Source organism: Bemisia tabaci, chromosome 7 (genome assembly GCF_918797505.1).
Source record: "Bemisia tabaci chromosome 7, PGI_BMITA_v3".
Classification (NCBI taxonomy): domain Eukaryota; kingdom Metazoa; phylum Arthropoda; class Insecta; order Hemiptera; family Aleyrodidae; genus Bemisia; species Bemisia tabaci.
The window spans coordinates 9,497,468-9,521,137 of NC_092799.1; the positions used below are offsets into that span (position 1 = coordinate 9,497,468).

The following is a 23,670-nucleotide window of genomic DNA, read 5'->3' on the forward strand; positions in this document are numbered from 1 at the left end:
GTTGGCACGACAAGAATTGAAAATCGATGTATTACATGGCGCAGATAGGGCTATGTCTAGTGTCTTCTCTTATCTTGCTGACAAAGCCAGTTAAAGTTTCAGCAATCAGACTGCGGATGTGTCGATTCCGATCGGACGTACGGGAAAAATAGGTGGGGGTTAAGACCCAACTTGGGTATTTCTAATTAATCGTGGTAGTATACCCCAATAGAAATGAAGTCACTGACTCAAATATTGAAGTACTACCCCAACCTGAGTTGCGATACCACAATAATTACGTTGAAAATGCCCATACCATCGAACAAAATGGGGTCGTACCACAATTTCAGGGGACTACTCCTCCCACTTTCTTTTTCCGTGGACCGATTCCGTTCTGGTGATGTGAACCAATCGATGTAATTCGATCGACACTGATTCGATTGACAACCTTGAATAGATCGAACACCCCATGATTGATCGGCAAAGCTATGAACCGATCGAGGAACCTGCGTGAACCCAGAATGATTGATTTTTCTGGCTATCCCATGTTTAGGCCAGTGATAGACCCCGAAATAGATCGAAAATGACCAAACCATTATGCATTCCGTAAAATATAGACCTTCAATGACCAAAAAATCGCGGAGTTGAGGAATTTCAAGGTGGGCCCAAAACAGGCCCTTGGCGATACCCCTCCTTTAAAATTTGACGAAATAAACATCAAAATTTGCAGTTTTAGTTACAAATTCCATGTCCGACCTCTCTAACTGACTCGATCCACTGTGCGTCGTAAGATTAGTAGGAATTTACACAATGGTGAACGATACCAGTCAATTGGCATAAGTTAGTGCGCCTTCATTTTCAACTGATACTGTGCAATACTTCTGTGGCAGAATAGTTGCTCGGAGCGCCTTTGAGAGTATTGCCTCAGCTTGATGGCAAGAAATCACGATTTCCGCTGAAATTACACTCTGACGCGTGTGCAATGATACAGTTTCTCATCACTGACGGCGAGGTAGAAACCTTTTATACCTCAATTTGCGACGTTGCAAGTTTTTGACTGTCTATAAATATAATATAATTTTAATGTTTCATTGGTTTATTGATGCTTCAGATTAAAAACCGTCGATAAAGCGAGGGTTATCACTTGCTGTGAACAACAGGGTAGGAGTGAACGCCTTTAATCAAGCCTCATTACTCCTCTGATGTCGTGCCTATTTTTTATCTCAATACCTCAATTGTCGATGACAGAAATTGACGTCTCAATGTGCATTTCTTCTGAGGGGCTTACATAATTTCAGTCTTGCTTTAGCGTTCAGTTTTATTTTATTTTGCTCCCCTGACGTTTGCAACGATTTCTCCCGCATTTTACGGACCAGAACAAAAACATAAAATCTTTAAGATTCTAAAACTGTACAAGACGTTAATTTTACCTTGAGTAGTTTACATTCCAGTAAGTAGTCGGACTGTCAAAAATAGTATGGACGTGAGGTGAGCTCTGTGGGTGGATGCGTAAACTGAGGTATTGGTTGTATATAATGTATCCTATTCATGCACGTACTTGAAGGAATTCAGGATACAAATGCATGTACCTAAGCGTTTAATAATATTTGAGATTAACTTCGAATTCCAAAAATTTTCACATCATAGGAGTCTGGGTTGAAAAAAAAGAACGACGATTTGAACACCAACGCAATTTCTTGTAAAGTTTATGAAACTTTCATGACACAGAGAGGAAAATCAGGAAAGTTTTGAGGAAATGGACGTATTTCTATTAAACGGAACTAAGTGTCATCAGGTGGTGGAAGGGAGAGGGGGGCTTGGATTGGCGGGTATCGCGGAACGCGATGCTCGTTCCGTCCTATACTCGCAATGCTTCTTCATGGCGCTTAGTTCCGTTTGACAGAATGCGTTATCCGGGATTCTATAATCCTCAAAAGGAACTCAATTTGGCGCTTAGTTTCGTTTAACAGAAATACGTCCAAATGGACGGAACTATGTGCATTAAAACATGAGTTCTGAGACCCATAAGAATATATGCATCACAGGGCTCACGTCACAATGAACATAGTTCCGTTTGATAAAAGTACGTCCAAATGACGTCGAGTATTTTTCAAATTAAAAAATAGAGGATGAAGGGAAACTGTGCAACGTAGAAAACTGAGTTACGCGTTCATTATTCCGTAGTTTCACCGTCGAGTTGGTTAATTGCCTACAAAAATTAAGAAAACGGAGGGTTGCAAAATTGCGAAATAAAATGCGCATTTTTCGATTTCAGTCATCGATACGTTACTGATTTAACTCTACTGCAAATAAGTCTTTTTTAAAAGCCTTCAGTGTGCACGGACTTTTTTGAACGCCGTATGAACATTCGTACGTTCCCAAATTTCCTTTGATAAAACTTAAATTTCCAGGAACTCTTTTGAACATTTTCTGTCCAAATTCTTAGAGAATTTTCTTACAATTAGTAATGTGATCTAAAGTATCTCAAAATTTCAAAAAGACATTTATAATTTACAACTTGGGAATGTGAACTCGCCAAGGGAAACTTGGCAGCGATCGAACATTCATACGTTACTTCTCCTTAACAACGTATAGTTCAAATGTGTCCATTGATTTCTTTTTTTATAGCTCAGACATGGTGAATCTTATGAAACGCCTTGGATTTCTGCTTCAGATTTGTTTTGCGTCACTTTGCTCAACCGTGCCACTGAAACTTAGAAATCTGGAGACTGAATTTATGAATTTTAAAGTAAGTCAGTCTCTGTAGTTTTCTTGCTATGCCGATACATATACCTAGGAATGACCATGATATAAGTTCGCTCATTGTCAGTATTTATGCATTAAGTATCGAATATTTCGTCAATAAAGAAGCCGGAAGTCCAGTTGAAATAGCATGATCGATCGTTCCATGACCCAATTTTTTCTTTTCATCAGTTGTTTGTCTCCTCGTAATTTTACCGGCCTGTTCATGTAGTCTTTGAGAGTGTGTCAAGTAAGTTCGTTAGTGTAGGAAAAATAATCCTGTGTACCTGAAAATTTAAATATATTGTCACCACAACCAATGATAGCAATTTTAACTCAATTTTATTCGGCACCGTAAAATCGGACTAATAAAAATGTTTGTCAGTAGTAAGTAAAATGAGTTGTAGGTATAATTTGGGTAGATGTTCCGCGGTTCGCAATGTACACTGTTCCTGGGCGGTGTATCCACCGTGAGCCTGAAATCCTAAGATCGGGGTTATTTTATATATTTTGTACCCCTTGCTAAAGTCATTCACTGAAAAAAAAATCTCGGTGTATTTACTAAGAAAAAGGTGAAATTACCAAGAATTCAGGATTCTATTTGATCCCAGTTTTTTCTTGGTAAAATCACCATTCATGGAATTGGTAATTTTACCGAAAAATCTCGGTAAAATTATTGAACTTTCTCGGTAATTTTACTGGACCTTGGTAAAAACGCCAATATTTTTTATTGACTGTGGTAGAATTACCGAGATAAAATGGCAAAGTTACCTGGAATTGATTACCAATAAAAGTGGTATTCTTACCTGAAAAAACAGTAGAAATACCGGTTTTTAGGTAAGCTTACCAGTCTGTCTTGGTAAAATTACCAATAATTGGTAAAAAAAGTGAGATGGTAAAGGTACCAACGGACCTTGGTAAAAACGCCAAGAATTTTATTTCAGTGTTGCTTAAAAGAAAAATACTTCATCATCTGATGTGCATTAACAGTGGTCTTGGCAATAAAAAAAAATCGATAAAAATGTACCCAAAAACGGTTTGCAGGGGGGTGGGTTTAAGGTGCTGCTACGTGTGAGCTGCTTAAAATCGTGAAAATCAAAATCTTGGCTAATATCCTAATTTCGAGATATCGCAATTTGAAATTTGCATTGTAAATGCAAATTTTCTACTGATTATGATTCGCTTTTTTATTAATTTGTCTGTTGAATCGGTGTTGATCGGTTCACGTTTTTATTTTTTATTCGACTCATGTCGCGATCGAATACGTACCCCTTCGTTACATGTAGACTAGCTATCATTTTTTTTTATTTAACTGAACAATTCGCCTTTTGCTGCGCCTGCAACAATTGGAGTGCATTTTGCACAAAGAAAACAGGAGCATTGTTGCTAAGATTGTGCGCAACTTCACCCATTGCGGTATAATGCATGGCTGGATTTACCTACATGCCGCCCATGGGTCGCCTGTATTTTGCCGCCCTCTTCTCATTCATTTTGAAACATCAATAATAAAAAAAACCATCAAGTGAACGTGCCGGAGGGAGAAGGGTGCATAAGACGCGTTCACTCGTATTGGACACATTTTGCGTAAGCCCTGTCAACACTACTAGCAAAAGTTCACGAGACTTCGAGTGAAAGTTCAGTTCCATAAACCTATCTCTGTGGGGACAAGGCCTTTCATTTGTAAGAAATGAACTAAAAAATTAAGAAAGAACAAACATAAATGTGGTTTAATAATTTTAACTTCCGCCGCCGCGCCGTGCCGCGCTGATCACACTGTGTTTGGCGCAATGCGTGAAGTATTCATGTAGTCTTGTAGGCACTGTGCGTTTCACGCCGCGCCGACCGCTGTTGACCGTGCTGCGTTTGACGCAATGCTTGAAGTATTCATGCAGTCTCGTAGGCGCTGATATGTGTTACATGCCGACCGCCGCGTCGAGGGCTTCTCCTTTTCATCTGAAGTCCTCGTCATCATTTCTCTTTGCGCCGCGCTGCTCCAGGCCAAATTACGTGTTTGCTTTCTCTCTTAACTCAACTAATTAAAGGTGCGCAGTCTTTTGTAACGACAAAATTAGAAATTAATGAACTCTCAGGAAATGAGAGATTTTGTCACCTTTTCTTGTTTGTAATTTTTTTCTGAATCCGATTTTTTTGTACCTGCATTTAAAAAAATTGCAAAATTTGCCGCCCCCTAATTTTGCCGCCATAGGCCGCGGCCCATGTGGCCACCTCCCTGATCCGGCCCTGGTATAATGATTTATATACTGAAAAAATATGAAATTCACATGGTAATTTTTGCCCTAAATTTACAGTTTTTAGCGAGTAAAATAGAAACTGAGTAAATAGAGATAATCAGGAATTCCTTCCAAGACAAAAGGTGCTGCACAATCTTAGCAATATTGTAATGCTCCTGGTTCCTTTTTGCAAAATGTAATCCAATTGTTGTTATGAATATGTTGTGCGTGATTTCAGCTTATTACATACTGGACTCTGTGAATCCGTTTAATGTGCGGAAGTAGAGCACCCTGTCGTAGAACAGCAGAAATAAGATTGAATGAATCGCTCAATCCTTACTTCGTTCGTTTTCCAACAGAGTGCTCTACTTCCGCACATAAAACGCCTTCAGAGAGTCGAGTATGTAATGTGCTAAATTCAGCATGCACAACATATCTGTAACAACAATTGCTGCATACCCAGCTGAAGGCTAATTGCTTTCGCACATAAAACGCTTTCAAATAATCAAGTATGTAATGAGCTGGTATCAGCACGCACGACATATTCGAAACAACAATTGCTGCAGACGCAGCAGAGGGCGAATTGTTCAGTTAAAAAAAAAGAGTAAAAGAGGTAGTCTGCATGTAACGAGAGGGTATGCATTCGATCGCGGCATGAATCGAACGAAAAATAAAATCGTGAACCGATCGAGATGGATTCAATGGACAAATTGATAAAAGAGCGGATCATAATCAGTAGAAAATTTGCATTTACTATAAAAATTTCAAATTGCGATATCTCGAAATTAGGATTAGCCAAGATTTTGATTTTTCGCGATTTTAAGCCCACAAGCACCAGCACCATAGACCCACCCCCTGCACACCGTTTTTGGGTACATTTTTGTCGAATTTTTTTTTTGCTCAAGACCACTGTGCAAATATTTATCCATTATTCAAAATTTAAAATTTTATTTGTCAGGAAATCGACGTACGGAAAAATGAATGAGAAAATTGGGGGAAATGACGAAGAACGCTCAGACTTTATATTATGATAATATTAAGAGAAATGAACTTACACGACTGTTATTTTACGTGCAAGTGAGTTAAGTGTTTTATCGTTGATTGTTAGTCAAAATACAGCCGTGAAAGGCTATGAAGGTACAATATTAAAGCTTCGTTTAAAAGGACTTTAGCTCAGCGTCTCGCGTGAGAACGTAAGTAAGAAGGTACGGCTCAAGTATTTTCACGGCACCTTTTTCATGGCAAATCGTCAAATGAATGAATGTTTCTACATCATCCTTCCGTTACTTATGGGTTTCGTCTCTGAAGGGCACATCACCTCTATTCCCGAGCAACCCGCTTCAGATCGGCGGGAGCCTATGATGTCAGTAGCCTTCAGGATGTGCCGAGAAATAGTCAAAATATCGGATCAATCATTATTTTACTTATCCCAATTTGATTCGGATCCGATGCATCTCATTCGGCAGTTACACGAGGCCTCTATTCAAACCATCTCAATTTCCCATCGAAGCGAATTGAACAAGGCGGTCGTGGGAGATCACAGAAAAAACATGATCTTTATTCTCGAAGACATCTATGAAGTATTGAGTCTTATGATGTACACCATAGCGAACAAAAACTCCCCAAAATTTAGCTATGGTACAGCATCAAGACACAAGAAAAATAGAAACGCGTCGTCGGTGGGAGACTTATCTCGCCACTGCATCAAAATTGACGAACGTCTTATCCTGCCTAATGAGATATATGATGAAGAGATCAGTATTTCATTTGAAGAACTTGAAGGAGGCTCAATTCTGTCGCCCCGTGTATTCAATGCAACTCGAGGTTTCCACGGTAGCAAAATCTGGAATTCGAGAAACTATATCGTTTTCATGTTGAAGAACACCGTGGAAAATTATGTCAGCCGAGAGCACGAGATCCAACCGCCGCGTCGGAAATGGGCAAATGAGACACATGATCGACCTCAAATCGACATGTCAGAGAGTTTGATGTTTTGCTTTAAATTTTTCTGGCGTTTCTTCGAAGGTCAAAAAACAATAATTTGCCATCCTAGCGGCTGCGAAAAGTACGACCCGTTCACGGAGAACCTCATTCCATACCGGATCGAGGCAAAAGAGAGTTTTTTCGACTTTTCTTGGTCCGACATGCATAGAAAACCTGTGCGAGTAGCTGAAAGTTTGGCCGAAATGAACATTTCCAGCGGCTACGGCGATGCTTTCGACTTTTCTACTGTACTTTTTGACCATGTCCTTAATCACTTCAGAAATTCTGTTAACTGCACCCTAGTGTTTCTCAACCGCGAATTGCCTGAAGAGGATTTTGATATTTTATTTGATGAGATTGAAGCCGACTTGAAATTTGACGTTGATTTGCACCGGTCTGCAATTTGGGTCAGCGCCTACGGAATCGATTACTCCAAACTCGATTTTTCTGTGAGCTTCGATTTTAGTGCTGTGTGCATCGCCGTTCCGCACAGCGGTTTCATGTCGCAAGGTCTCGTAATTTTCAAAAGCTTCTCGCCATGGGTTTGGATAATTACTCTCATTACAGCCATCCTTTATATCTTGATCCAGTTCATTTTCCAATATTCGCAGTGCGGAGCATTTCATCGTCTCTATTCGGAGGCAGAAATCGATCATTACAGAGGCACATCCTCGATTCTGACAATTTACGCATATTTCATCTGCGGCAGTCCGCCATGTCTACTCCTTGGTCGTCTCTTTACTGGGAAAATTCTCTTTCTCATCTTCAGTTTCTCTGCACTCATAATCTCTACAGTTTTCGTGAGCGGCATGACGACGCTGCTGAGTGAAAGAGTCTTGAAAACGGAGATCAGCTCTTTGAAAATGTTGGAGGAGTCCGACCTTTTCATTCAAACGGCAAAAGTTTTCAAATTCACACACGACCTCCAGATTTCCTTCGACGAACAAAACATATCTGTAGCGTTGAGGGCGAAGTTTAGAGACGACCTACTATTTTATACGGATGAGGTGATGGGCCAGGTATATTGGTTCGAGTATCTTTCCCCGAATTCCTCGAAATTCATAGATGCAAATAAGCCTCTCGGAACTGAGAGCATCGATAGAAGCGTGATCGAAAAGGTGCAAGATAATATCCGTTCAATAGCGACGACGGATGCCTTTTTGGTGCATTTACCGATCTCAGCCGCCCCGAAAGAAAGCTTATTCATGCGACACTTTTTCATGAAGGAAGACTCTGAGTATCACCTGATTGATGAGTGTCTCATGAAGAATCCATTGATGATTACATTCACGAAACATTCCTTTTACTTTGATAAGCTGAATCTAATGATAGCACGACTTTTGGAGAGTGGACTCGCCAGGAGATACCTGGAAGAAATTCCGAGCGATATGAGATTCGCTGCCCCATCCGCGGCACCTGGTGGTAAAGAGCCGCGTTCATATAATTTAAATGATCTGCAATCAGCTTTCATTAGTCTCATTGTAGGACTGTTCTTAAGTTATCTAGCTTTTGTTGGTGAACTTTTTATCGATTATTTTCAAGATACAACCGTTGTCAAGCGTTTCAAAAGTGCTTTCTTTTAAACAAAATGTATATAATTGACTTTGAAAGTATGCGAGCATCTCCCGTAAAAAGAAGGAAACTTAATAGAAACTGAAGAAAAGAACAAAAAAATCACATATTTAACGTGAAAAACTCTGTTTTTATGATGAGGCCTGAAGCCGACTCACTTCATACTTCGCTGCTGAAACAATCTGTGGGGGATCGCTCATTTTAATTGAAGCATGCGGCAGATTTCTCAGGTACTCTGAAACATCAAAAAAATAAAAACAATGTGAATAAACAAGAAAGTCGTACCTCTAGGAATGAAAGTTTCGGGGAAAGAAATGTGGATCATGGAAGCAGTCATAATTTGTTTCACATTTATGTAACCCCAACGAACTCTTGGTGGAAAGCAAATAGAGCAAGTATGAAAAAAGATGTGCCTTTTTGGCTAACATAAATGCTCATAACTTCACATATTGCTCTAAGAGGCGAGATTTGAAGACAACCGACGAAATGTAACACAAAAAATCCTCAAGTAGGCAACTATTTCTGCCCGGAAAATGTGTTTTGCCTACATCGAACATTGAAGGCGAAATATCGATGTGCATAACCTCCAACAATAATTCTGTTTCCTTCCCTTTCGTTCGGAAATGCCATTGTATGTTCCAGATCAATTTCAATAAATCTTACTCAACAGTAGATGAAGAGAAACTTCGTATGGAAATTTTCAAGCAAAACTTAATGAAAATTGAAGAGCACAATGAGCGGTACAGGCGGAACGAAACCACTTTTGAAATGGCAATGAATCACTTTGGTGACTATGTAAGTATGATCCTGCTTTAGGTCCTTGAAAATGTTTATTAATGAGAACAATACTACAGACTGACAGTAATAATATTAATATGAGTCAAAATATCCTTATCTTCCGAGCCTCGGGGTTTCAGATGTAGGAAAAGGTTATAGGATGTTTTTTTTGGTAGTAGAAAACTATCTCGTAGCTAAAGATTTATTTAAAAAATATACGTATCTACAGATATGGACTAAACCTTTATTGCATGATCTAATTAAAGATATCGGAGAAAAATATCTGCATATTGTACGTCATCAGTAGACTTATGGGAGAAGATGGAGTCCCAATTTTTTTTCGAAACATGGAGATTAGACCCTCCTCCCCTTCTCCAAAAACCATTTGTTCCTTTGATGCAACTTAGTGCTACTGAAGATTAAAACCATTTTTAGCTTTCATGTTACGCTGTCAATAAAGGGTAAATACCATGCGATTTGACTAAAACATGGCACATGATCGTTTTTGATCGAATGGATCAAGTTGAGAAGGAAGACCAAAACAATTGTGACATCACCCTGCAAATTAGACCGCCAATCTGAAAGTACTCAAAGCATATCGATGACTAAAATGCAAAACCACGTATTTCCGTTTGTGACGCTGCAGACTTCCTGTCATATTTCAATTTTTCTTTGGAAAAGTTGTCATCTTAATTTCTTGAAAACCTCCTCGGCTTTTCCCCTGGGGTGGCAGAATATTCTGTAAAAATTGCAAGATAAAAAGTTGGCTTGTTTCCCCTCCGAAAAATAAACTAAGAGCGGGAATTTTGAAACACCGCAATGGAGATACGTGGTTTCGCACCTTGGTCATCGATATTAATAATACGAGGGACTCGATTTCCAAAACGATTGGTTACGACCTTCTTGCTCTACGCAATTGATGATCAAAAAATGTAATTTCTCTTACTTCATTTCTGTTTTATTTTTAATGTTAGATGCACCACGAATATCATAAACATGTGCACGGATATTTAGGACGGGATCTGTTGCGGAATGCGGTCGGCGGGCAACCGGCAGTGATGGCGATTTTGAATGCGTCAGTAATGACGTCAGAGCCAGATGCACCGGTGTTTCTGCCGCCAGCCAACGTTAAAATCCCGGATGAGGTGGACTGGCGCGTCCTGGGGGCCGTTACCCCCGTCAAACACCAGGGTCGTTGTGGAGCCTGCTGGGCTTTCAGCGCGGTAAGTGGCAGTTCATAAAATTCGGTGTAACGTTAACATCTAAATTCTGGAAGGGTGTGGATTCGATCGACACGAATCGATATGAAAATAAAAACGTGAATCGATCGACAAATGATTAAAAAACTGCAGCCTGATTGTTAAAATTTATGTTGGCACGACAAGAATCGAAAATCGATGTATCACATGGAGCAGATAGGGCTATGTCTTCAGTGGCGTGGCGTGAATGATCGATTATCGACATTTCTGCAGTTGAAGCCATGGTAAAGAATCGATTATCGACGTGTTCGCTGCGAACACCCTGTTCATTGATCATTTTCCATAGGATTGAATGACAGATCAATCGATGTATCGCAAAGCACGCCACGCCACTATATGTCTTTTCTTATCTTGCCGACAAAGCCAGTCAAAGTTTCAACAATCGGGCTGCAGAGGTGTCGATTCCGACCGGACTGACGGAAAAAAGTGGTGGAGGTTAAGACCCAACTTGGGTATTTCTAATTAATCGTGGTAGTATACCCCGATATAAATGAGGTCACTGACCCAAATATTGCAGTACTACCCCAACTTGAGTTGCGATACCACAATAACTACGTTGAAAATGCCCATACCATCGAACAAAATGGGGTCGTACCACAATTTCAGGGGACTACCCCTCACACTTTTTTTTCCGTGGACCGATTCCGTTCTGGTGATGTGAACCAATCGATGTAATACGATCGACACTGATTCGATTGACAACCTTGAATAGATCGAACAACCCATGAATCGATCGGCAAACCTATGAACCGATCGAGGAACCTGCGTGAACCCAGAAACCCAGAAACCAAGAAATCGATCCTATTAGTATCCATTTTTCCTTAAAAATAATCATTAAATGTTTTTTTCATGTACTATATACATATAAGTTGAGACAGGCCAGTCATAATGCCTGCAATTTTATACATACATATTTTTGGCCGAAACGAGAGACGACGTTTCTCCATTTGCGACGTTGCAGACTTCCTTAGAAATTTTATTTTTCTTTCGAGAAGCTGGTCAACATAAGACTTAAATTCTCCATGATTTTTCGCATTCCATGCCAGAAGATTTGGTTCAAAATTTAAAGTCGTAAATTTGGATTGTTTCTCATGGAAGAGATGAATTAAGAACGGAAATTTTGAATCACCGCAATGGAGATACGCGGTTTCGCACTTCAGTCGGACCGATACGGACATCCGTCAAGCTTAAATAGTTGCATCAAGTCCCCGTCACCGCCGACCAACGCGTTTGTCGATCGAATCAACTGCAGGTAGTATGCGTAGGAAGTCAAAACGCCTTCAATTTTTTGAACGCAATACGGACATCCGTCGAGGTTGTATAGTTGTATCAAGGCGCCGTAGCAAAGGCGTCCCATATTGTTTATCGTTACAGACGAATACTTTTACTATAAATCCTACACGAAATTGTACAATTTGAGGAGCACTTCGAACCATATGCTTAATTTCTGCGAAGAATGTGTGAATTTTTTACGACCCGGATTTTCAAATAAATAAATTAGTTTCACGTGCCCCAGAATTTACTTGAGTTTCAATCAGAAGTCGCAAGAATCACTTTTTCTTACATCCACTCAATTTTTTTCAATATTAGGAGAGCATACTAACATCTATGCACTAAAGCCACCTTATTTCAGCTCTCTTTTGATAAACTCGTTTCAACTATGCAAAGTGGAATTGCACATAAATATACTCCCATAAAACCCATGAGCAAGACTCGTTGGAGTTTTACCAGTTTTCAGATTTTGACCGGAACGCCTTCAATTGTTTTCTTTATAGACAGGAGCTTTAGAGGGTCAAATTTTTCGTAAGACCGGCGTGCTGAAAAATATTAGCGAACAGAATTTAATAGACTGTTCAGGAAATTATGGAAATGTCGGGTGCAGAGGTGGTTTGATGACACAAGCTTTCAAATACGTGAAGGACAATGGAGGTGTTGAATCAGAGTCAGCTTATCCTTATGAAGGAGGGGTAAGAATTTTTCTTACCTTTTTCATAATATTTTATTCATTTATCAGCTTTTTGTAACTATCCACGAGAAAAAGGCCCTGGTAAAAATTGGCGATAGGAGCTGCGTTTCAAAATACCATAGAATTTCTTATGGCCGACTAAAGAAGGCTATAGAAAATCATATAGCTGGCTGTCGAAAGCGGAGCAAATCACATAGCCGGGCTACACGAAGCTATAAAAAAGTATACAATCGGGCTATAGTTTCTATCGCCGGGCTTTACACTTTATCGCCATTGGCTATAAAAGGCTACGAGAAATTTTGTAGAAATTCGTGTGCTTTGGTAGTCATTAAGTTTTTTATGGAACTACCTTAATATTTACAAAACACACATTATATTTTCCTTTAAAACATATTTTTTTTCATCAATTAAAATGAGAATAGTCCATACAGAGTGTGCAAACATTTCAGAATCATGAGTTGAAAAACGCTGACTCCGCGAGATTAAATATTAGAGCCTAACACAAAGCGGAGCGGCGACGCACTAGCACCTATAAACCTAACAGGATACTTCACGCATTGCACAATGCGTGAAGTATCCCTGTCAGGTTTGTAGGCGCCAATGCGAGTTTCGCGCTCTCTGCCGGCCCGCCGCGCCGCAGCGTGCCACGGCGTCTGAAGCAACTAATTCACACCAGAGGTATTGCACAGTATCATAAGAAATTGAAGGCGCTCCAACATATTAAGAATGACAAGCATCCTTCAAAAATACGGAGCTTTCCTCGCAAAATAAATCAAGATACTACGGCACAAAAAGAGAGCGGTTGTCCAAAAACCAACTAAGTCCTAGTATCCGTAATTAGTAACATTTAGCATAAACTTTATCGTCTGGCTGTTGCTCAATCGCCATCGGCTATAAAAGGCTATAAGAAATAGTACAGCCAGCTACAGAAGCTATTGGAAATCTTACAGCCGGCTTTAAGTCTATGGTATTTTGAAACACAGATTCTACTGCCAATTTTTACCAGGAGGACCTTAAATCACAATTAAATAATCTCTTACCTACTTAAATTATTGATACCACAGCAAAAAGGTTGATTCCAGAACATGTTGGGATAAAAAAAAACGTTTGAAAACGAAACGTCAAACCAAACCGGAGATGGTAGTTTGAAGTTTCCAGTTAAAAAGCTTTTATTTGAAGGAAACGCTTTTTAAAACTATAATCTGCCTTCCTTTGTACGGAACATCGCTTAAATTTCAAATGTGGAAGTATGAATGACTTTTTATTTTATAGGAAAAGAGATGCCGGTATGTAAGAAATGGCTCAGTTGCCACTGATAGTGGATACATGAATATTAAAAATGAAGATGAAGAACATGTGAAGGCCGCTGTGGCTACAGTTGGACCAATTTGCTCTGCCATCGACGCAAAATATGACACATTCCATTTTTATTCAAGAGGTTTGTGAGCTGCATGCTTCCGATGTTGCTTTATTGAAGTGTAATGAAAAATTTTAACACAAGCATGGGTCTCCTCAGACCCAGAACAATGATCCATCCGCATGATACCACTATTCGAGCTTGAGGGAGCGCGTTTTGCCTATATTGTCGGATGCAGGCGAACCCATCTGAGGATACTTTTTTTAGAGCGTGTATTGTAAAATGAGTTTACTGATGTTTCACTATTCAGACCGTCGCGTCGTTGAGAAAATGTATCTCAGTGCATGGAGAGTAATTTTACAGGAAATATTTGGGCATTAATTGGGGAAATATATAAGGAAGAAATATTACAGCCGAAAAATATTCCTGTAGGTCTATAGTATTTTGGAACCCAGATCCTACTGCCAATTTTTACCAGGGATTGACCATTCCTTAATTAAATACTTGAGTCAAGCTCGATCAACGATCCATATTATCCTATCCGATCGGTAGTCTTCAGGTGTTTTTTCTTCGTTTCTAGGCGTTTATCACGAACCAAGGTGTACCAATAACATAGATCTTCTTAATCACGGGGTGCTGATCGTTGGATACGGGACAGACCCGAAAAAAGGCGATTACTGGATCATCAAAAATTCCTGGGGTCCGAGATGGGGCGACAAAGGGTACATGCGAATTGCTCGAAATCGAGATAACCATTGCGGAACTGCCACCGCTTGCAGCTTTCCATTGGTTTGACCCTACCCGCTTTAATCAACCCTTTTTGAAGACATCGTTTTGTTGGATAGCTAATTTGATGTAGTCTTGAGTAACCAGATTGGACCCGGTGAGTAGCTACGGCTTTCTAAACGTGTTGGATTTGGGCTGCATTTTGCAATTTGGAACCATAAATTCTGGTTCTTCTGGAAAAACACTTATGTGCATAGGGAAACTAATGGCACATACGTTGTTTTTATACCAGGCTAGAATCTATAGGTCTAAATTGCAAAATGTAATCCATTTGTTGTTTCGATGTTAGATGATTGAACCGATTATTTTCCAAATACGCAAGCGCCAAAATTGTGAATGCAAGAGAGATGAGAAACCCCGTTTTATTCGCTTTGTTGACAATCTTCGAATTCCAAAAAAAAGTATGTTCTTTTAGAAGGCTATTTTGAAAGCAGACAGGGTTGATTATACGAGAGAAATGAAGAAAAAAACAACCCCTCTACCGCCAAAGTAGAGATTGGCGCCTAAGTGATTTGGAAAATAATCGGTTTAATTCGCCAATAGTGTAAACAAGCAGGAAGCTCCAACGCATTGGCGTCGGAGAGCGGCTCTGGGGGCAGTAGTTGTAGTCAAGAATGAGGGCCTAGACACATTTTGTCATTGATGTACAATCCGACAACTGTCGATTCATGTTTTGTAACTTAGCAGATTTACGTAGCCGGTGTATAAATGAGTATTGGGCTTTGATATGGCGAATACATGGCATTATCACTTGTTGTATACTTTTAATTTTGAAAGCTCTTTGGAGGTCCGCTTCCTAAAAAATCTCTGGTTGATAAGTCGTTTAGCGAGGCTGCAAAAAATTTGCATTTTTATATCTGAAAGTGTAGGTATTGGTTTTTTGTATAATTGTTTTTTTGGATTGCTGGAAAAGTAACGCATACTTCTATAATTTAGGACTGAGTCAGGGAAATATAAGGTTCGTTAAATAGTAAATATTCCTAGTACCGTGTGACACTATTGTTAACGAAAAGTTTTTGCAACTTGTCAAAGAGGTTGTTGAATGATCTTCGAATAACTTTTGATGAGCTAGAGGTAATGGTTCTATCTGCAGCTCGTGGACTTCTGTACGATATTGTCCAGAATCATCTAAATTTTCAAAAAGTGTCCGCTTGTTCGATACCCAATTTGCTCATTCATGCATACAAGGAGAAGCGCATGAAAGCTTTAGCAGACATTTTGGAGATGAATCAAGAATTAGATGAAGAATTTATGACTTAAATCACGGCACCTTAATCACGGGATGACCTTAATTACGGCAACTATTTATTGTCCATGAGATGCAGATGGTTCCATTTCCCTAGCTCATCAAAAGGTATTCGAAGATCAATTTCATCAGCCACCCGTACGAACCACGTTTCTAGTGACCCGTACTTGCTTCGCACGTATGAAACATACAATCAGAGAAAACAGAATTCATCTTACAATAATCAATAATCAGTAGGACATGAATCGTTGCGATGTATAATACGACATTATAATGCGGCATTACTATTGTAATTCATTTTAATGTTTAGGGGCATTATAAATCATTATTGCCACGTCGGAATGAAATGTTGTAGACTGAATTGAAAAGCATGTTGGCAAAATTTATTATAAAAATAGTATAACATGTAGGTACATAACATAAAGGTAATACAAATTAAATGATTAGAGCGTGTATATTTCATTACATTATAGGTATATTACAATCATTTTTGTCATTGTTGGAAATTTTGATAGTTTGAATTTTGATAGTTGATAGTTGATAGTTTGAGAGTTGAAAATTTGGTTATTTTATTTAGTTAAGGTGATTCGATAGACGCCATATTTTGTGCCAGAATGGCATGCGACTTTTCCATCAATTGGTTCCATTTTTTCATTTACTCATCATTTTTCTCCAATTTTAAGTTTCGCAATTCTGTTTTCAGGAGACTAAAGCACTCACTTATCAATTTGTATATTTATATTGAGTTAAGGTTAGAGACGTATTCCTCACCGGAATTGAGGAATGGAGGTGTTACAGTAAGTCCGGCATTAGGTTCCATTTCGACATCAGCGACGATCAACGCTACGATACTGGAAGCCAGTCTTCCGATATTAAATCCCTAGCGGGGAAGAAAAAAAATGCCTAGATTTCGCTAAAAATCCCTAAATCCCCAGATTTGCTCAAATATACTTAAAAAATCCCTAGATTTTGCAAAAAGCGCCATTTTTTTATGAAGAATCATGATGTCATTCGATGTAGCGATTTGCAATATTTAAATCTGATTGGCTCGTTTGAATTTTGGCGCTCTCTGAAAGCAGTGCTAATCCAGACCAATAAAATGAAAGAATATTAGTTGATTTCTTATTATTAACAGGTTGAATGCAGTTGAATGTCAAGTACATCGAAGGACACAATCGTTTTAATTTCCGGCTTATTTGCGGGGAAAATAGTGTTGCCAAAAAGGCCTACAAAATATAGATGAAAAAATGTTTTCGATTGTCGAAGCTAGAATTGAGGTTAAAAAGTTGATTTTTGGTAACTTTACCTCATCAAAAAAAATCCCTAAATCCCTGGAAATTCCGGAAAATCCCTAAATCTAGGAATAAACCCTTAGACATCGGATGGCTGTTGGAAGCATTAGAGTCAACATTTGAAACGCTGCTGCAGAATTTGCCGGGAGTATAATCGAGTGTTGAAAGTCAGTAGAATTGAACAATGTAATAATTGCTTTCCGAAATAAGCGTTATAATAAAAAAACAACGAATCTGAACTGTTAATACTGGAACACACCTTCTGTAAATGTACCTTGCGAGAGATAAGTAAAAAAATAGATGTACTGGAGGAGAAGTGCTTCTCCACAGAGTTTGAAGAAGGAAAAAAAATGCCCAAATTTACTTACTTCAGCATTTTCGGCAAAATCACTGCAATTTCCGAACCTTTTTCTGGCCAGGGGCCAAAATTAAATGATTATGAAGGGCCACTTAGATGTTGTAGATAAAAATAGGACTGTTGAAAAAGTCGCCGTTTTCAATAAATATGTTCCCGGAATGGAAGAGTTAGGTTAAAAAATTTAGAGTTAAAAAATTCCCATGAGCCGAGTGCCGTAGGTTAAGGGCCCGTTCGCCAAAACTAATCGGAACTGTATGAATGAATTGCTCCTTTTAAAAATCAAAACAATATCGAATTGCGATATATTACACAGTTAAGATAGGGCTATGTCCTGTCGTAAGCGGCGACATACAGTCGATATCATTTCAATAATCGCCCCAATGGCCACGATAGTTGTTAGACGTTTACGGTTTCCCTGGTAACCTTTGTTTGCTATCAGCTGATATCGAGTAAATGACTAGGAAGCTCCAACCCAGTGGTTAAAGCTTCCTTAACCGCGAAAACTTTAAAATTCAAATTTTCAAATTTTGAACGTAAAGTACATTTTTTCCATCACGAGATAAAAGCACAAACAAGTTTTGAATTGTTGACTGTATCACCATGATTCCAAAAATACAATACACAACATAGCATTGACTAACAATAAAACAGTATGCAATAAAATAAAGTCATGACAAGGAACATAGCCGAAAATGGCGCCGATTCCCATCAACCAACGCGCGGTCTCTACAATGTAACATGCTGCATTGATACTCCCCAGCTGGGACCGTCCGGAATAGCAGCTCTAGTGCAAGCACCAGAGCCGCTAAAATGAGGACGCTGACCAGTGGCGTCGTGGCGTGAATTGCGATGTATCGATTGTTATGCCATTTAAACCCATGGTAAAGAATCGATTATTAAGGTGTTCGCTGCGAACACCCTGTTAATCGATCCTTTTCCATAGGTTTAAATGGCATTACAATCGATGTATCGCAAAGCACGCCACGCCACTGACGCTGACGACTTTGCACCCAAAGGGCAACGACTTTTCCGAAACAAGAAAAATATAAGAAGGCGAAAAAAATCTTACTGTGCAGAGCGAGCCGAAAAGTTTCTGATTCCTAAATTAAACCCCGTCTTTGGTATTGTCTCGTCCACTATCTCCGAAACCCTGCTCCATGACTTCTTCTTCGTCCTCCGGTATACTGACCAGCAGACGAAAAAATTCGACTCTAATAAGTGGGGTAACCGTACAGTTATTGAAACGAACTTCACTTGCACTGATCCGTACGTGAACGCGGACACTGTGTCCTGCCACTTCGAAACTTGCACTGTTCGTGTACCTCTCGCTGGCTGTGAGGGCTGTTTTCTTGAGGATTCATGTCCTCGAGTTGAAAATGTGGTGACCTGAATTAGTCTCATTAAAAATGAGTTGTATAGTAAAAAAGTAAACATAGAAATATTGGACGGTGGTTACATGGCCGGATTTACCTACTTGCCGCCCATGGGCCGCCTGTATTTTGCCGCCTTCCTCTCATTCATTTTGAAACATCAATAAAAACCATCCAGTGAACGTGCCGGAGGGAGAAGGGTGCATAAGACGCGTTCATTCGTGTTGGACACATTTTTTGCGTAAGCCTTGTCAACACTACTAGCAGAAGTTCACGGAACTTCGCGCGAAAGTTCAATTCCGTAAACCTATCTCTGTGGGGACAAGGTCTTTCATTTGTAAGAAATGAACTAAAAAATTTTGAAAGAACAAACATAAATGTGGTTTATTAATATTAATTTCCGCCGCCGCGCCGTGCCGCGCTGTCCACACTGTGTTTGGCGCAATGCGTGAAGTATTCATGTAGTCTTGTAGGCACTGTGCGTTTCACGCCGCCGCGCCGCGCCGACCGCTGTTGACCGTGCTGCGTTTGACGCAATGCGTGAAGTATTCATGCGGTCTCGTAGGCGCTAATATGTGTTACATGCCGACCGCCACGTCAAGGGCTTCTCCTTTTCATCTGAAGTCCTCGTCATCATTTCTCTTTGCGCCGCGCCGCTCCAGGCCAAATCACGTGTTTGGTTTCTCTCTTAACTCAACTAATTAAAGGTGCGCAGTCTTTTGTATCACCGAAATACGACAAAATTAGAAATAAATGAACTCTCAGGAAATGAGAGATTTTATCACCTTTTCTTGTTTGTAATTTTTTTCTGAATCCGATTTTTTTGTACCTGCATTTAAAAAAATTGCAAAATTCGCCGCCCCCAATTTTGCCGCCATGGGCCGTGGCCCATGTGGCTACTCCCTTAATCCGGCCCTGGGTGGTTATAAATTTATTTCTTCTGTCGTCATTTCACTTGTGAATAAAAATGAAATAATATCCTCATTAAGTGGCTTATTGAGGATTAATGTGTCGTGTGGAAACAAAGCACCGTCGCCGGTACCGGGGAGCGAAAACATATGGCGCTCTTCGGAGCGAATAATGTAAGGGCTGTGACGTCTTCTACATGAAATCAACGTAGAAACGGAAAAAATAGTCTGCTATGAAAAATTAAAACTCCGTGAGGCCATCGAATGTTAAATCGGCGGTCGGTAAGTCGCCGAGGTTTTTAAACATCGGTGAGGGCTGCATAGTCGCCCTCGTTCAATGGTACCGGCACACAGTGGATCGAGTCAATTATGGAGGTCGGACATGAAATTTTTGACTTAAACTGCAAATTCTGATGTTTTTATCTTCACATTTTAAATTTCAAGGGGTGCTCCGAGAAGAAAATTTTACGGGAAAACCAATGGAATCACTTTTAAAACCACAAAGTTTTGTATGAACTGAGTTAGAGGCGCTTAAAGTTTTCAAATTTTGTCCGACCTCCCCCATTGACTCGATCCACTGTGCGGCGGTGCAGTGGCAAGGCGTGAGTGTTCGATTATAGATATATCTCCACCTGAAGCTATGGTAAAGAATCGATCATAAGGTGTTCGCTGTGAACACCCTGTAAATCGATCCTTTCTCGTAGGTTTAAATGGCAGATCAATCGATATATCGCAAAGCACGTCGCGTCACTGCGGCGGTGATGGTGTGAGTTTTAAAAATCGGAGAGGTCATTGCCCTTTGGGTGCAAAGTCGTCAGTGTCCTCATTTTTACACTACTTTCGCCGGTCGCGAGAAGCCCAGGAAAATGTGGGAAACCCAAAGCAAATAATTTGTTTTGAGTGAAGTTCTCTAGCATTTTGAATATTGAATGACCTGACCATTAAGACGGTACACATGTTTTTTAGAGCCCTCACGGCAGAGTTCAAACCCACTGATAAAACATTACGATGCTCGAAGTGCGAAACCACGTATCTCCACTGCTATGTTTCAAAATCTCCGCTCCTATTTTATTTTTCCGAAGAGAAACAAGCCAATTTTACAGCTGGAAATGTACACAGAACATTTACACAATATTCATAATAGGGAAGAAATATCAAGGAAGTTTTCAAAAATTTACGTCGACTATAGTTTTCCACAGAAAAGACCAGAAGCGTACCCAGCAATTTGGCAACACCGGATTTTCTCCGTCTAAACCTATTCTGAATAATCGATTCTTGCCGGAGCACCTGACCCCTCCAAGAATCGATAAATTTCCATATGTTTAAATAAAGGAAAGATAATGTTGCCACTTTGCCGGATCCGCCAATTAAAAAAATAAAGCATGGTAAGAAGTCTACAACGTTGCAATCGGAGATACGAGGTTTCGCAATTTGGGCATCGATTATTTTCAGACATTTCGCAACACTGAAATGTAGTTACGTTCTTTCGACTGGAGGACGACGAAGTGCTCGAAAGGACCGGGAAATACGAACTACGAAACGTAGATGGATGATGGTCGAGAACAGAAGTGACACTATAGACCAAAGAAAAAGAAGAAGAAAAAGGAACCACTATCCAGACCTCGGCAGTTCCTAATGTCACGGGGAAAATCGATGGAATCCCCTGGCTGTTCCTCTGAAGCATCGTTTTGCAGGTGGTTGTGGCGCCACCTGCGCTTTTAATGGATACTTTCCGAGGAACATTATCTGTTTTTCTGTCGCAGGACATTCTAAGCCCCACTTCACCTACGTTATTAATGGTTCTTCCTCAACAGTTTTGCATCGGGCCCGATACTTTCCCGACCATCTTATAATCGCAGCTTATTCTATTCCTAAAATTTTCCCGATAAATTCGAACGTTATTTGAGGCTTTTTACCATGTTGCCATACGCCTTTTAAACATTTGAACTTTGCTAAATTGTGTGTGTGGCTGAGGTACACCTTTTTGAAAAACTTTTAAATTGCTTCCTTTGGATCTTTACACGGAATATCAGGTTTGTTCCGAATTGGTTGGAATTTTCCACGAAAATGGTTTTTAATTTTTCTCGAAAATCATATTTTAACTTAGAAAATTTGGCGAGTTTGAAATTATGATCAAACGTTCTGGCTCATGCAGAACAGTGTAAGCTGATGCTTACGCTGAAAAACTCTTTAATAACATGATTCTAAAGAAGGAAAATACAGCACATCCTTTTAAGTTTTGGAAAGGAATTGAGTAAAAAGTGAGGATTGCTATGACACACTCCCATTGCCGAGCGCGAGGAATAAAACGCCTTCATTTCTGAGAGATGCAACACATCTAAGTTCCATGCGTTGAGCTCATCAAGGGGCCCTCTCAGATTCGTCGATGAACGGACGGGATGAACGGGAGTCTCAGAACGATTCTTTGGTTGATTTTTTCGGAAGGAGGAATATTTTGATTTTTTTCTCTTCTCGTTTTCTTCATGAGGCATCTCTTTCAATTCTCTGCGTTGCTTCTGTAGTGTCAGTAAAGTCATGTCGAAGAAAGTCTCCATGATACGAAAATTACAATAAAATACGTATTCCGAAGTTATGTTTCTAAATTTTGGCTCCCAATTCATATTATTAGAAACTGACACTCAGAAAAATTTTCAGAGAATATTATAAAAACAACACATCCCCTTTCCCAAGAAGAACCACGAAATTTTGTGCAAAGACGTTTCTCAGCCATATTCTAACAAGATGTTGTGAATTTAGATATTTTCATCGTCGCAAATAAAGAGAAGTGATTTTGTAGTTTTACCGTTAAGTAAGGAGAGAGAGATCGTATTGTTGTAGCGTTAGTAAAATTCTCTTTCTGAATTATTTGACAATGCGCTTGCATTGTTGTCATTGCATGTATCCACTTTAATGATTTTAATTGTTAGTTCCGTAGTTACTGCATAGATATTTATTAGTTACCGATGTTGGAGATTATAAAGATATTATAAAAATATTCAGTGTAGTATAAAATGGCAATTAACTTTCTGCAGTCTTGTTTTTTATCCAAAATTAAATAGTCAAGGACATATGTCAATGGTGTCTCTATATGTACCATTTTATTTTGTTTACTTTTGATGTTTAATGTTACTAATTGATAAGTGTAAAAATTAAAGAGAATCTAGTTAGTTATTCTTACGTAATAACTAACTTACTTATCCAAAATTAAATAGTCAAGGACATATGTCAATGGTGTCTCTATATGTACCATTTTATTTTGTTTACTTTTGATGTTTAATGTCACTAATTGATAAGTGTAAAAATTAAAGAGAATCTAGTTAGTTATTCTTACGTTATACCTCTGTACCATTTTATTTAAAATTATAGATCTAAACATACCCTTCCAAAATTGTTGGTATCGCAAGCATCAAAATACACGCTTGAATAATAATAGGTCTTCAACGATGAAACGGAAAGGAAAATTGCAACCAAATGCATAGGTAATTAAAGCTTTCCAACTTGTCAAAAAATGGAAAGGAGCATATCGACGGTGTAAGTCGGCAATCACATAACTCGTTTGCGGTGTTTGAAAATCTCCGCCTCTATGTTATTTTTTTAGAGGAGAACAAAGTGACATGATTCCTTGAAGTTTATGCAGAATTTTCTTCGCATAGAGAGGAAAAATCACTGGAGTTTTAAAGAATTGCCGTTGAGTAGTTTTCCGTTTAAAAAATAAAGTGTGATAGGAAGTCTGCGACGTCGCAAATCGAGTTATGTGATTGCCGACTTACACCGTCGATATACATTGCACGCTTTTTTATAGGCATTTCACAATTGCATTCATCACAATCCACTTCGAAATTCG

At 39.3% G+C, this 23,670-nt stretch overlaps 1 protein-coding gene across 10 annotated transcripts in view; it reads left to right on the plus strand.

Moving 5' to 3' along the window:
* Positions 1-23,156, plus strand: part of LOC109035345 (procathepsin L) — a 30,243-nt gene extending 7,087 nt beyond the window's left edge. For 2 of the 10 annotated variants that reach the window (XM_072302079.1, XM_072302082.1), the window contains exons 3-8: positions 9,150-9,302; positions 10,259-10,507; positions 12,319-12,510; positions 13,782-13,947; positions 14,447-14,749; positions 21,279-23,156. In XM_072302079.1, coding sequence (XP_072158180.1) covers positions 9,150-9,302; positions 10,259-10,507; positions 12,319-12,510; positions 13,782-13,947; positions 14,447-14,661 — 975 coding nt within the window. In that variant the 3' untranslated portion in view covers positions 14,662-14,749; positions 21,279-23,156. Of the gene's footprint in view, positions 1-1,224; positions 1,499-2,607; positions 2,729-9,149; positions 9,303-10,258; positions 10,508-12,318; positions 12,511-13,781; positions 13,948-14,446; positions 14,750-17,033; positions 17,357-20,844 lie in introns of those variants that run through there. The other 8 variants (XM_019048939.2, XM_019048940.2, XM_072302080.1 and 5 more) reach the window with 8 other exon arrangements.
* The last annotated feature ends 514 nt before the right edge of the window (positions 23,157-23,670 follow it).